The 15,912-nt window shown below is 29.5% G+C and overlaps 2 protein-coding genes across 2 annotated transcripts; one reads left to right on the top strand and one right to left on the bottom strand.

The window, feature by feature from the left end:
• The first annotated feature begins 915 nt into the window (after positions 1-915).
• On the top strand, positions 916-6,943 carry Su(z)12 (Polycomb protein Su(z)12). The gene is made up of 6 exons (XM_027339093.2): positions 916-3,263; positions 3,321-3,648; positions 3,706-3,854; positions 3,915-5,593; positions 5,652-5,731; positions 5,817-6,943. The coding sequence occupies exons 1-6, from the start codon at positions 1,370-1,372 to the stop codon at positions 6,526-6,528; spliced, it is 4,842 nt and encodes a 1,613-aa protein (XP_027194894.2). The 5' UTR covers positions 916-1,369; the 3' UTR covers positions 6,529-6,943.
• Positions 6,944-7,078: 135 nt separating this feature from the next.
• LOC113789543 (uncharacterized) lies at positions 7,079-8,994 on the bottom strand. The gene is made up of 2 exons (XM_027339094.2): positions 8,653-8,994; positions 7,079-8,544 (listed from the first exon to the last, which is right to left on the bottom strand). The coding sequence occupies exon 2, from the start codon at positions 8,490-8,492 to the stop codon at positions 7,896-7,898; it is 597 nt and encodes a 198-aa protein (XP_027194895.1). The 5' UTR covers positions 8,493-8,544; positions 8,653-8,994; the 3' UTR covers positions 7,079-7,895.
• Positions 8,995-15,912: the final 6,918 nt, after the last annotated feature.

Raw genomic sequence — 15,912 nt, 5'->3', positions numbered from 1 at the left:
TATTGTTATTGCCAAAAATAAATAATAAAAAAAAGATAGAAAAACAATGATGAATTGCTTTGATTCAAGGATGTTTTCAGAATTATATTTCAAAACAAAAGAAAACCAAAAAAACATTTTCCTTTTGAATTTTATATCAGAAATTTTTTTCCACAGTAGCTTTTGTTATTCTGTCGCTAAAAGAAAAAAACCGCCGAAATTTGAATTTGTCATATTTTGGGCATATTTTTTCTGTCTGTTATCATCATTGTATACTGACCAATCTTTAATTTTTAAAATGAAAAAAAATTTGTTTATATTAATGTGATGAGGCATCCAAATAATTATCAATTCAATTCAATCAATCAATTGATTTCCTTATTGTAACAATGTCACAATGAACTTCGAATGGATATGAATCAAATTAATCATTGATTTGATTATCAATTTTTTCAAAAAAAAAAACGCTTTACTTCCGCTTCCCGCTAAGTCTTTTCAAATCAAATCAAATGATATTTGAAAAAAAATTACGTTTTTATAGATTGAAAGTATACTAACAACAAAAAAAGAAAAGAAAAAATAGATTGAGATTGCGCAAAGATTGTCGTAAAATGATTTCGATATGAAAGAACACATTGCCTAAACAACTTTGTAAATTGAAGGTGTGTTACACGTTGGATACATGCTTGCAAAATATTTGATCTCATTTTTTTTGCAACAAACGTATTTTCCCATGAAAATTCTTGGTTCGTTTATCAAAACAAAATCCAAACAGATATAACATTCCAAAACAATATTTATAAACGTAAAACGATTACTAAGTTAAAAAGGGAACTGTTCCAATCTAATTTATAATTGAATTTAACAAGAGGATAAATCAAGCAAGCAAGAATGCGCGTTTATACATTGTAAATTTACGAAATTTGAGAGCGAACGCACCAAGGATGGAAGTATTATATATGAAAAATGAAAAAGAAAAAAATTGGTATACACGGACCCCTGAAAAGAAATATGATAATGATGTCTGTCGTTCTGTCTGTCTGTCCGTTCGTTCGTTCGTTCGTTCGTTCGTATCAATGAACGAACAAAACATACTCACAACGTTCGAATTGGAATACGAGTGTTATGATGATGGTAAAGACCATACAAGTTCAACGGCTACCAATAAACTCGAGTCGTTGTGCTCGAATATTTGTTTGATATCTTTATTTTGTAAATGTGCGGTATTTGTTTGTCTTGTATGTTTAATTATCAAATTAATTATTATGTAATTTTTAAAAAATTATCCAACATTATATCATAAATCATTTTTTAAAGACTATTTTTTTGTGTGTTCAAATTATTGATCAATTCTCAAGTTTTCCAAATCATATCAGTTCATCATTATTATATGATGAGCCAATCATTGGTTAATGATATCAATGATCGAACATCAAAATCATTATTGAGCGGTAATAATTGGCATCATTTACGAAATAAAAACAATTTGACCGCTTGTCAACGGTTATGCTCTAATTCCAATCCTAATGATTATCATGATGAAAAATTGAACAATATTAACTTTGATGATTATAAAAATACTATTACTCATCATTGTCATAAAAATGACTCTGATGATAATGAGGATAAAGTGGATGATGAGCTCACAACTCCCTTTGATAAAGTTCAATCATCATCATCATCAACATTACCATGCCGGTTGGCAGACTGTCACACGGCAACAACTAGCGTCACAATTCTCGCAAATAATACTCAAACGTTTTCATTACCAACAATGGTCTATACTTCGAACGATTGCGACGATTACAAAGATGAAGTTATAAACGGTAATAATGGAGTTGATTTAAATCTTCGACGAAGCGCTCGTATCAAACAATATTCAACTGGTAGAAATATGAGAAATATTCATACTGAACAAGATTTTATTTATGATTGGCCGGGGAGTGGACATCATTTTCATCATTTATCAGATCCATTGACAATCGCAACAGATAAATTTTCAAAAAATCAACGACTGATAACTAACAATCAGTTATCATCTTCATCATCATCTGAAGTTATTACACAAGCAAACATATGTAACGGCAATTATAATCAAGAAGATATACACGGAAGTGAAGATGATATAACCCAACAGTCTTCAGCTGTTATGAAATGTACTCGAAACCAAAACCGAAAAAGTCGATCTAAAATGAATGATAATAATGAAAATGGTATAGTTGATTATGATGATGATATAGAAATGGGAAAAGAAGCCAAATCTGTTGCTATGACTGCTTCGGGGAATCGGTCTGTAACTGATATAAATATCGATAAGAATGATAATGATAACAACAACAGTTATAAATCGTCAATCGTACCCGATGTTATCGATAATTTTTATGATAAAAATGGTCATATTGTTTGTAATGGCAATGATAAAGGTCCAACGACAACTAAGTTATCATCGAGTGACGATTTTGAATTGCTTAAGATGGATGAACAACTGGCAACCAATCACCTCAAATCTAAAAATGCACAAAAATCTAAACATCCAACTGGATCGATAATTTTTGATATATCGCGACCATTATTCAATTTCGAAACACAATTTGAATCAAATCAAATTCTTTTTCAAGACCTTACACGAGAAATCAAAACTGCCAAACAATTAAGTCACCATAGTAAACAAAGACATCGTAAACGCAACAAACGTCGCTCAACAGGTAATGCTAGCCAGAAACTGACATTGTTGAATCGAAAAGAAGTCTACAAATCATCCCAAAATGAAAATGACCAAAAAGATAGTCGTAAAGTGGCTAAACGTCCAGTACGAATGCAACCTCGTATGGCCGTATTCAATGTTGCACGTAATGTCAAAAACTCTAACGATGTTATTCTCAAAGATGATTCAATCAAATCTAATGAACACCCAACACAACGAGTGCAAATCAAAAAGGAAGAATCGATTGATAAAGAAGATAGATTCTTTCGTAAGATAATACGAAAATTGAATCCGAAAAATACTCAGGAACAATCGGCATCAATTAAAACGAATAGTAATTCAGATCTCAATATTGCTAATGATGAAAATTCCAACAAAGTGACCATCAATCATACACCTTCAACATTAGAACAAAAACATCCTTTGGCCAAGAAAAGTATTGTCAAACGATATATCGATCAATTATCAGCGAACGATTCAGAGACATCTAACAAATCAGATGTGATTGCTAATTCTAATTGTGATTTGGAATTCGATGACAAAAATCAATTGATTGGCAGAAATTTTTCTATATATCAAAGTATATAATTACCGTTAATGAAATCAGAATTAATTAATTTATTTTTTTTAATATAAGGGTTATTTCAATTATACAAACTATGCGAATACAATCATTTGAATAGTCCATTATATTTGACATCATCATTGTCATATATGAAACATTTTGAATGCGAATATAATGCTGCATTCGGTCCAAATGATCATAATGATGGTAATTTGAATGGTATTATTCAACAGGATAATTCCATTAGCTGCAATGATAATGGTAACGAGGATATCGATATGGATGAAAATCAACAATCGACGCCTAATCCCTTAATCACTGATATCAATGGACAACCATCAGCCAATAAAAATAAAAATATCAATGATGTTAATGCCAGTGATGATGAACAGGATGAACGGTTTGTTTGATTGGCGTCATTTTAATTGCCTTTGTTAATTGCATGAGCTCTACACAGAATCGTCTCAACTGCGTTGGTATTGGATCCGTTGGCATTGAATTCGATTATTGGCTATGATTATGCTACAATCGATTTCTTCGTATTGCGAAGACAAGGCCCAAATACGATGCTCGATTCGGATGTATTCGATGATTCCAAAATATACGGTCTGTCATCTTGCCTCTTATCAAAAATATTTTATTGTTTATTTTCTATGTTTTTAATAGTTGGTACGTCTTGTGTCCATTTTGGATCCAAATTTTCACGTATAATTAACAATCGTATCATCATACCGATAAAATTGCTATTCGAATTGGATCAAATCGATTCAAATGAATTCGTTCATTCAAGCGAAGATTATAAGTATTTTATCAATGCTGTTGTTACTTATTTTCGTTGTCATTCACAACTTAAATCACAATTCATGGCCAATTGTAGAAGATTGAATGGACAACAGGTCAGGTCTTTATCACCAAACAAGTCTAACAAAAAATCACTTCCACCCGATCAATGTCTTAAGCTCAAATCTTCAAATAATAATGCTCAAAATGATCTCAATGACAAAATGGAATTTCATTTTGGTTTTGAGTTGGAAAACATTGAAGATATTCATTATACGAAAGAATTGCCAAGCTGTCATGATAAACAGATTGTAGATAATAATAAACATCGTAAACGGCGATCACAATTAATCAAAGGTGAAGAGACACATATGCTATGGCAATCAGAGATGCCACGATTAGGTCACAAACCTCGCATTAACATTGTGACGGAATTGAACAAATGGCATCGAATAACATCTGATGATATATTCTATCGAGACAATTCTAAAGATTCACAATGTGGCTACTATGGATATAGAGATTGTAAGCGTAAACTTCGACCATCACCTCGAAAAGACAGAAATTTTAAGCATCAAATTGAGATGAATTTCATTACATTCCGTTTGCTACGTACAAATTTCAGTAACAATAGCGATGAAAATGAGTTTAGCAGCAATTTGAAAAAATTATACTGCAAAGTCGGTTCTAATAGCATTCAGCAGACCATTTCAGCTAAACAATTGATATCCATTTTCAATGACGGCCAATTCATAACCTGGAAAAAATTGGCACAAGCTCGATCTCATAATGACGATGACAATAAAATCGATAGTAAAGATTCCCAACTTAAAAATCAACGAGTGTTACGTGCAAATACACGACGGCAAGCAGCAGCAGCGGCTGTTTCTTCAGTGTCGGCACAAAACTTAACCAATAGCGATTCAGCCCAAGAAAATTCATCAATGTCAAAGCCAATCATACCGCGTTTAATTCATGAAAAAGATTCATTCAAAATTGTCTATGAATTCTCACAGATTCAATCCAATCTGATCAGTGAAGATATAAGCTGTCCATTGTGTTCACGACAATTTGTTATGCTAGCTCAATTAGCAGTTCATTTGACTACAAATCATGAACGTTTTAGATTTAGAATGACAATGGATCCTATGAATCGTTTTATATCGATACACGTTGGCCTTAATGAACAATTTGATCCCACATTTGATACTGATCCATTATTAAAAGCATTGAATTATTGTCCACGAACACATCAAACACAAAGACGACGAGTTTCACGAATGCGATGTACAAGGCCAGAACGTAGGCCGACAACCAATCATCAACCAGCTACAATGATGATAACCATTGGTCGTGACCATCGATCATTGTGCACGATGTTTACATATAATGATGAAGGACGATACTATCAGATTGATGTAAATCACCAAATCGGTTCGTATGAAGCCTTGTCCCAACGTCGAGTATTCTATCATTCGCGTACAATGTTGCCAATATTGCCCGCCGAAATGGAAGATGATAGTGAAACAGATGAAATTCAATGGCGAATGCGACAGAAACGTCATGTAAGTATCTTGTCTCTATTCAAAAATTCGTCTTTCAATTTCAATTCGTTGGCCTCAGATGATGCAAGATTTTATCGATGTTAATCCTGGTGAAAAAGCTGTGATGGGACTATGGAATCAATTTATCATGAAATACAGGTTTGTGCAAATTGTCAAAATTCATTGAATTCTTAAAGCGAAGCTTAATTATTTATATTAATGTCTTTATATCGATAATCAACAGAAATCGTTATTTTGCCGATTGCCATATGTCCGATGCTGTGAAAAATTTCATGGTGACCAACACACCAATGTTAATCAGATGTAATCTTCGTCATAATTGTATTCTTCATTTGATCAATATGTATCGCTATAAATGCATCGATCAAGATGTTGTTGATCAATCGGTTCGATATTTGAACAAAATGCAATCATATTATGAAAGATGTCAAGAGATGCTACAACGTCGTAAACATCCGTTAGATAGACTACCAGATTCTCTGATCAAAATGATGCAATATTTCCAGGTAAAGGATACACCTATCGAATATCTATCCGATATATCCGTTGATGGTGATGGCGAAAAAAATCATCAATTATATGATATCGATATTATAGCAAAATTATTTGATCAATCAGAAATTGATCAGATATTCGGTCCGGATGCTCATTTATTCTTACCAAACAAATCGAAAAATCAACGGACAATTCGAATGATAAATAATCTTGAAGCAATTGCATTATTAGCATTATTATCACTTGGTGATGGTAATAATGTTCAAAATACAATCACATTGAATCGTGGTTTTGATCAATTAAAACAACATGTACAACAAGTGAAACAATCATATAATTCAAATCGAATGGCTGAAATGTATTTAAATCAGAGTACAACAAAACTTCCATTACGACTGATTAATGATGATGATGAACCAGATGTTGTTCATACGCATTAATTTTCTTTTTTTAAACTTATTTACAAATTATACAAAAGTTTAACACAATGAAACAACGAATGGCAATACCGAAAAACAAAACTCAACAAACGAATTGAAGTATTGCATGAATATGATTATTATTTGAATTATGCACTCAACGATAATCTTTTTTTACCTAGAAATTTAATACAGACAGACAGAAACCCGAATTACAAATCAATTTCATTTAAAATAATTAATTGAAATGCTCATCATTCATTTACATTTTTTTCTTACTCTGATTACAAACCGAATTGTATTCTCACTCCCAAATCATTATTTTTTAAATTTTTTGAAAAAAAATTTATAGCTATTGATTATTTACAGACTTAATCTACTCGTTTTATAAATTTATGGTTAAAAAAGAAAAAGGTGATTAAAAAATTTTTTTAAACATTTCAAAACGAAACAAAAATTTTTTTTATTGAATTAAATCAACAGATAAACGATGATAATAAGGTGAGGCTGTAAGTGAGAGTAAATTTATCCAAAAAAATGAAATAAGAATCTTAAATGTAAAAAGAAAAAATAATAAACTGAAAAAAAACTTTATTCAAAGAATAAACAAACAAATATATTTCGAATCTCTGTTATCGGTAAGTATTAATAACCTGGATGCCAAAAACATGAAAAAAAACCGTTCCATTTCATATGTATGTGTAAAATGTAAATGAATGAATGCATATTATGATGGATAAATGAAAGTCATAATGGTATAGTATTTTCAATTGTAACATGATAAATTTATATATGGATCGAAATAATTTGACAATTATGACATGTATAATGTGATGATTAATATTCTACATTTTGAATATTATTATGTGTATGATGACATGATTCTTGACAATACTTTTTTATCCATTAATTATCGATTCCCAGGATGTCCAAAAAAATGATGATGATGATGAATATCGATGAAAGGTTTGCAGTTCGATTTGCAATGTTTTTTTTTTCTAAATTGCGATATCGAATTACAAAATCCGTTTGCATATGAATGAATATGAACGTATGAGAGATGAGATGAGATATAATGATTTAGTTCTCACTTTCGGGTATATAACATCATCTACTCAATCAAATAATTGGAGTGAATGATGCTCATTGAAAAGATCACACTCGGGTCGCCAGGTTTGGTTTGTTTAGTTGTGGTTTTGTTGTTTCGATACTGTGATTTCGTTTTTCTGGTTTGACCAGTTAGAAAAAAAATCGTTACTGAAACGAAACATTTATCCCTGATAGGTCATAAACAACGCAAATGAATAAGTGGTTTTGGTCTTGATCATTATCTCTAAGCATTTCGTTCGCGATGTCCGTTCTGTAGCGATAACCTTGTGCCTAAATATTTAACGAATGGCACTTTCGCATAGATAGGATACCATATGATCAGTAATTTGTTCATTACGATCATGACTATTTCTACGTGCTGTTTGTATTGATGGAACACATTTTACTTTCGGTACACTTTTCTGTATGGTAGCTGTTGCCAATGATGTGTTCACAGTCGCTGCATTGAATAATTGTCCAATAGATCGTTTAATAATGCCACCGAAATTCGGTTCAGCACCACCTGATATACTGTTTGAACGACGAAATGGTGATTGTTGATAGCTAGGCGTTGATGGTTTTTCACCAAATGAATAGATGTCACTTGAAACGGTCATCGTACGTCGTCTACCGGCATATGGAACTGATTGATCATTATTATCCGAATGACCTTCAGGATATGATGATTGTCGACGATAATCAAACGGTGAATGTGACATTGTGCTACTATTACTATTCAAGCTACTACCATAGGAGAATGCACCAAAACCGCTGTCATATGAATTTTTTGGCATCTTAGTATTATTATTATTCATATCATCAACGGATTTTTTATTTGAAATCCAAATTGCTTCCGATCGTTTAATATTTTTCGATGATTCCATTGGCAAACACATTTATTTATATGATCAAAAAAATATTTGATTAAACCAAATTATATATCGAAGACTGTTAAAATGTTTAATGGAGGAAACAGAATCAATTTATTAGAATAAAAACATTATCACCTAATAATGGAGAGGGGGGACATGAAGGGATTTTATATTTATTACTTACCAGGAGATGAGGATATAAAGAATATAAAAAAAATTCAATCGGCCAGAGATTTTTTATTTTTGTATAAAAATTGTGTAAAGTGCAAGGCAAAAAAATTTTTACAAACAAATATGATTGAAACAAAAAATAACAAAATAAACAATGAGAAAAAAAAAGAGGAAATTTGAACGCAAAGAATCAAGAACAAATAGGGGACTTAATTGAAATTTATTTTTTTCAAACAAAAAAAAAATTACAAATGTATTCAAATTCTTGTTAAAGCTGTTGAAATGAATTCAGAAAAAAATTTCGGAAAAAAATATAAGGAATGCAATTTGAATCGAAATATGAGAAAAAGCTTGTTGCCTTTTTTGTCGAGCAACTTTTATAGTCGTGTGTTTTTTTTTTAAATCAAAATTAAAATTAAAAAAAATGTGTTTATTTCGACAACACAATACAGAAGCAGTGGCTGTTCGCATTCAAACTCACACTCGTACATTAGAAAATACAAAATTAGGCAGTGGTATATAATTTGATATCAAATATCTCTCATCATCATCATCAACATCAGCAAAGTAAAATTTTGGCGAACGTGATTTTAGTAATGCGCATGTATTCTCTAAAACAAAACAAAAAAAAGTTTGTTACATTTTTTTCCATTAGATTCTATATAAAAAATGGTTAATCATTTTTTCCGAATAATTTTGAATTTGCATTTGCTGCTTTTTGTATGCGGATTTCGGCGTTATATTCAAGATGATTTTTTTTCTATTTAGAGCTTTCCCTTATCAAGGAACGCAAACGCCGTAGAATTTTTTTTTTTTTTTTTTTTTGATATTTTATCAAAAAGGAGTGTGATCGCATTATCAATTTTTCTGGTTGTTGTTGGCAGCAAAATGAATGGGAGGTTTCCGATCCTGATGGATGCACAACGCAATCCTGGTGTTCCATTTTTTTTGTTTTAATTTTTAAACCAAGTTTATACATGCTTAGTTTGCTTAGTCGCATTGATTTTTTTTTCAAAAGTTTTTTTTATTGAATTCTTGATTTCGAAAATTCTGGTTTGTCAGGAAAAAAAATATTGATATTTTTTCTACACCAAAACTCAAGTCATTAAGTTTGTTTTTCTTTCTATGGAAACCGAAAAAAATCGTCAAGATTCTAAAAAACCAACACATTTAAACAGTGGACATTTCCAACCCAGTGAAATACAAAAAAAAACAATTCAAATTTGGAAAAATATGATCAAATTTTTATGATGACAAATCAATTGATTAGGTTATACATGTATATGTATTGATTGTCTATTAAAGATAATTTTTGTATAAACAAAAAAAAATAAATAAATGAAAAACCAATTGATAATATCGTTTATCAATAATTTTATTTCTTTAATAACTGATTAATCGATTGATTATTATTGAATGCAAAAACAAAAATGTCAAAAAAACGAACAATTTGAATGAAAATCAAATTTGGTATGGAAAAAAACAATAATAATTTTTTTTTTGGAAAATCAAATCGATAACAAACAATAATGAGATTAATTTATTATCATTTTATGTTAAAGAAACAAAAAAAAAAAAAAAATAATGCAATTAAATTTGATAATAGAACAACAAAACAAAACAAAACAAAAAATATCGATCCAAAACAATTCAAAATGATTGTTTGTTTGTTTGTGTATAAGTGAGTTCGTGTGTACTGCGTGTTTCGTCGTTATTCGACATAGGTCACGTAAGCCAAAATCTTAAATGTAAATGTATACGTAAAAAAAACTACAAAAAAATAGGAAGAATAAGATTTAGTCATTCAGTCAACACGTGTCAACATACTCGTATGATGATATCAACTAATTGATTATATGATTACACTTCATTTGATTGATTAAACCTTTTTCATAAAATGTTTTGTTGAAAAAAAAATATTTAAAAAAGAAGAGGCCAAGTATGCAATCTTACTGTAATTCAATTTTGCATCTTTTTTTCTTTTTGTTTTGTTTTGGATTTACACCTGAACGACGATGGCAATACATGGACTTCAATCACTATCTTTCTTTCCATATAAAATCTATCTATCTATATGCTTAGCTTTGCGAAAATATGGAGAAAGAGAGAGAGGGAAAAAAATCCATCAAAACAACATGTGATTTCTTCTTTTAATATATATTTTTACAGTAAACTTTCTCTTTAATATCTCTCCGCAATATATATTTTCAATTTGTAATTCAATCATTATTATCATTAGAATGTAAATAGAAAAATAAATTGGAAATAGAGTCGATATTTATTTTGAATAAATATAATTTCAAGTTCATCATCATTTACATCTAATGAAGATTCAAAATGAAAAAAAATTAGCAAATCACATGATTGACAATTGATTGAAATGAAACCAGATTAGATGAATGGATTCTCCGAATCGACTATCGATAAAATGGACAACATTTTTTTGATGATGAAGAAATTTGTTTATGTTTTATTTTGGCTATCTGAAAATCGATACTATAGTGATTGATTTTAAAAACAAAAATGTCAAAATCAGAAAGAAGAGAACATATAAAAATCATTTAAGCTTATCTCTTTGTTTGTTGTTGGTTATTTTTGTCATTTATTTATGTTATATTTTATCTATAAAATATGATTCAAACAATATTGATTTGAAATTTGAATTGAAGTTTTATGATAAGATTTATTTTCTTCTTCTTTTTTCATTTCGCGTGGATTTCAATCAATCAATCAATCAATTTCTTTGGTTTTTTTTCGGCGTCTGGATTCTTTTTTTCTTTCTTTTTACTGTATTGATTTCTTCTACAAATTCACCGGGTTGTCATCTATTTGTGTTAAAAGGATTTTTTTCTGTTTTTACAAAAAAAAACAATCGTATCATCATCATGATGAATCGATTTGGATTTTAAGCTGATAATGATGATGATGATTCGAAAAAAGTTAGGTTCAACAGACACGAGAATTGTTATCATTGTTAATTTGGATCAGTTTCCTTTTTTTCAATGATTCGGCGCATCATATGAATTTTGATTTGATCCATTTAGTATAGAGCACATACACGGAAGCCTAACGAATGAATGACATAGACAATTTTTTTTGTCTTTGGTTTCCACACACCCACATCAGCATTTTTTTGTAAATAAATTGAATATTCTAGCCTAGATTCCACGATATGGCAAGCATGCAAGAAAAAAAGCCGAATGTATATATGTAGTATGTGTTATCAATGATGTCCATATATCATTCTAAACTTCTAGGAAATTCTTTAATATTTCTTAGGGATCCAAACACATATAGACACAAACACCCTCGCAATTGAAATGGCCTATATAACTAGGGTCAATGAATCTTTTCTCATAATATCAATTCTATCTTTCTATCATATTGAATTGTCACCAATGTCATCATTAATATCATCTTTTTTGATGATGATGATGATGATGGTGTTTTATGATGCGACAAAGAAATTTGGCTTTGATCCAAATAAATTTTTTCTTTTTTTTTTTTGGTTTTGGGTTTTGGTTATCTGAATTATCGTTTTCGTTTTATTTTATTTTATTTTGTTTTTTTTCACTTGACAAAAACAGCAACAACAACAACAACAAAAATTTCTTCTACTTGTTTTCGATAAGTTATATTTGATGAGGATAATCTCGTTTGATAATCAACAACAACAATAAACAAACAAAATACTTGATGTTTTCCTTACTAAATCTATTGTATAATATTTGTATATCGATAATTTGGAAAAAAATAAGATTATATGGATTTTTTTTTATTATCCTGGCATAGAAAAACAAAATTGAAAAACTAATATCGTATTTTTTACTGGTTTGTTTTTGACATCCGAAATCAAAAACAGCCAAAAAAAAAAAGTTGTATGTGACTTTTTATTATTATTATTTACCATTTAAACCAACAAAACAAAAATCATATGATAGCAACTAGGAATAAAATATACTTTGCGGTTTGTTGATTATGATTGTTGTCTAGTTACCAGATTATCATCGAAAAAAAACCAACTAAATCTGTTTGATCAACATTTTTAATTAATCCTATCATAGCAATTTTTTATTGGGTGCATTTATCGTTGAGGAATTACCAAACCGACCGACCGACCCAGCAACCGGATGGATAAAATGGTGGATATGGTAGATGATGCTGTTGATGATTGGCAAACTTTTTGTTTAATCAAAATGAATGGATCATTTTAATTAGCTAAAATGAAAGGAAAAAAAACAAGTTTTAACCAGAATTAACTTGATTCTTGGCATTCATTTGTCATTAATCAGGAAAACGAAAACGAAAACAAAAAATTTTCTATTATTGGCGACGAAAATTCATGAATTTCATCCAATAATGATGACGTTCATCCATATTATGTCATTTTTTTTCGAAATTCTTTTTTCCTTATGAACAATTCTGTTAATTGATTACCATCATCATGATGTTAAAAATATTCTAAAAAAACTTTCGAAATTTTAAAGAAAAAAGAGATTTCTTTGATCTTTTCGACAAAAAAATTAGAAAAAGAAATCTTAATCTTTGTATTACGTCAATAGATTTGACATGAATTATTCTTTTAAAAATAATTTCAGAAAATAATTAGATTCAAACAAATAAACTAGTTATTCTTGATATGGTAATATGTTTTTTTGCAAAAACAAAAATCACCTGAGTTAATGATATTTTGGCCACTGCATAACCAATACACCGAATGAGTTATAGAAAAGATGATTCTCCCTCATCACCATAATCATTATTATCATCAATAACAACAATAAACCATTTTCAAATCACATGATTTTTTTTTCATCTTGTTCGCTCTTTTTTTTGACGATTCCATAGGTCATATACAATACAATAAATAAGTAAGTAAGTAAGTATATAGGCATTCACTACATTTAATCCTATCCTATGTTGTTGCTTTTCATAATATGACCTTGTTGGTTTGTTGTTGGGTCACGTAAGCCATCAACAACAACAACAACAACAAACATAAGATAGATATGAATGTTGTATATGGCCTTTGGCTGTTTGTTTTTTTATTGAATGGGGATAAATGGCCCTCACATAACATCAATTAAAGTTATTCTCCTTTGCTTTTTTTTCTATCTATCTTGTGTTTTTACCTAATTGATATTAATAATGATGATGAGGCTGTCAGGCAACAACCAGAAAAAAAAATCAAACCTAAAACAATTGTGTGTAAGAAGAAAACCTTTTTTTTAACTACAATAATTGACATGGCGTCATATATCCTTGAGAATCCCTGTTTGATTGGCCGATTTCGGGTGAAAATATTGTGTGTTTGTGTATGGTGTGAGTCTGAATTTTTTTTTCCTATTCAATTTTCATTTTCAGTTTTGTTTGTTTGGTTGGCCTTGGAATATAGTCGAAACCTGTATATATACGTGATTCGAAAAGTTTTTAACCATTTTTTTCATTGGATTTAATGGAAAAAATAGGTAGAAATTTTTCGACAACCAAAAATAGAAAGCTATTTATAATGAATTTGTTTATGGTTAAAAATAATCGATTTATGGTAGAATCATGGAAAATGAATTTCTTGACAAAAAAAATAATCATCGAAAGCACAATCTATTAATCTTTACTTTTTCAAATTTTTCTTGTCTAGGTAAAGGACATTTATAACTTAGATGCTTTCCATTACAAATCAAACAATTAATATTTTCCACGGTGACCAAAGAAAGTCTTTTTGATTTTGAATTGAAATTATTAACATCATACAACTCTTTATTGTATGCAGCCTCGAAAGATGTTTTGATCTTTGACAACAGAATTTTCGGAAAATTATCGTTATGAATTTCTGCAAATAAAAGATCGTTTTTCTTTATCTTAAACAGTAAGCACTTTGATAATTCTTTAGCAGCAAATACTTTATCTTGTTCATGCAAATTTAAAATTGCATTTGCTATCATTAATGCTTGATTCCAATCGGTTGATCTTGAATTTTCATATAAAATTTCTAAATTATTAATCCTTGACTTGATTGAACTGACAATTAAGACCTCATTGTCATATCTTTTTTGGATTTGTTGTAGGATATCATCTAAGTTTGGTTTTTTATGATCAAATATCAATATAAAATCATCAGGTAGCATTGATTTAATTTTGATGATCTTTTCAATGGTAGAAAAACTTTCATTTTCAACGATTTCATTTTTAACGTAAGAATACCATAACGGGAAATTTAAAGGATCCGCATCCTTAAATTTATAATCCTCGGTTTTATAAATTTTCGTCGCTGAAACTTTATTATTTGTTATCACTTCATTTGATTCTTTTTCAAATAAGGTTTTTGCCGTTAGGAATTTCTGGCACCAAGAAACATACTTCTTAGTTACTTCTTTAATCTTTTCTTGCTTAATTTCATCATCAGGAAGACCGTTTAACATAATATAATCGTTGTATTTACTAAATTGATCGAATAAATCAATTAACTCCTTTTCTTTCTGTGCAACAATTTCGGAATTAAAAAACTGTTTTCCAATAACGACGTCTTGACCAAACAGCGAAACATAAAGGGAAAACTTAGATTCCAAAATTAATATAAAATTGTTTCTTCGATTTAGAATTTCACGAGGTTCTAAAATAGAAAAGTCCATATTGGCTCGCCAAAAATATAAAAAACAAAAACTTAAACACAATAATAAAAAAAACAATATAACTTTAATAATTATAATGAAGAATACAGGCAATCAACGAGATAGACATTATTGATTTAAAAATTAATTTTCCTAATTTATTAGTTATCATTGTTCACATTGGAAAATACATTTAAATCGCATGATTCTGATGAATTTATGAGAATTATCTTCAACAGTGAAATTCATTCATATCTATGATTGAAACAAAACAAAAAAACAGAATATTGATTTCGTAATTTCTCGCTACAAATAGCGAGGCTTTCCCAAATCATCATCATCATCGACATCACCATTGACAACAAGTTGTGAATAACACCGACAAATCAAAACAAGTTTAGTCGATTTGATCGATAATAACTCAACTAAGCAACCGGCTTATTCATTTCACTATTTGATGATGATGATGATGGCGATAATAATTGTGTAAACACAACACTAAATTTATAAATGAAAAAAAAATCAAAATTTAAAAATTCTCAATGAATCCTGTTTTTTTATCGTTAAATTCAATGGGCCAGAAACCATGAACGAAACAAAAAACAAAAAAGGAAATAATCAAATTTTGAATAGATTCAATGGAAATACTTTTTCATTTGCTTTTT

The sequence above is a fragment of the Dermatophagoides pteronyssinus genome, unplaced genomic scaffold (assembly GCF_027571235.1).
Source record: "Dermatophagoides pteronyssinus isolate colony J.1.1.1.1 unplaced genomic scaffold, Derpt_VIB-CSIC_2022.12 sq0005, whole genome shotgun sequence".
NCBI classification, from domain to species: domain Eukaryota; kingdom Metazoa; phylum Arthropoda; class Arachnida; order Sarcoptiformes; family Pyroglyphidae; genus Dermatophagoides; species Dermatophagoides pteronyssinus.
This window is presented reverse-complemented; position numbering and strand designations above follow the sequence as displayed.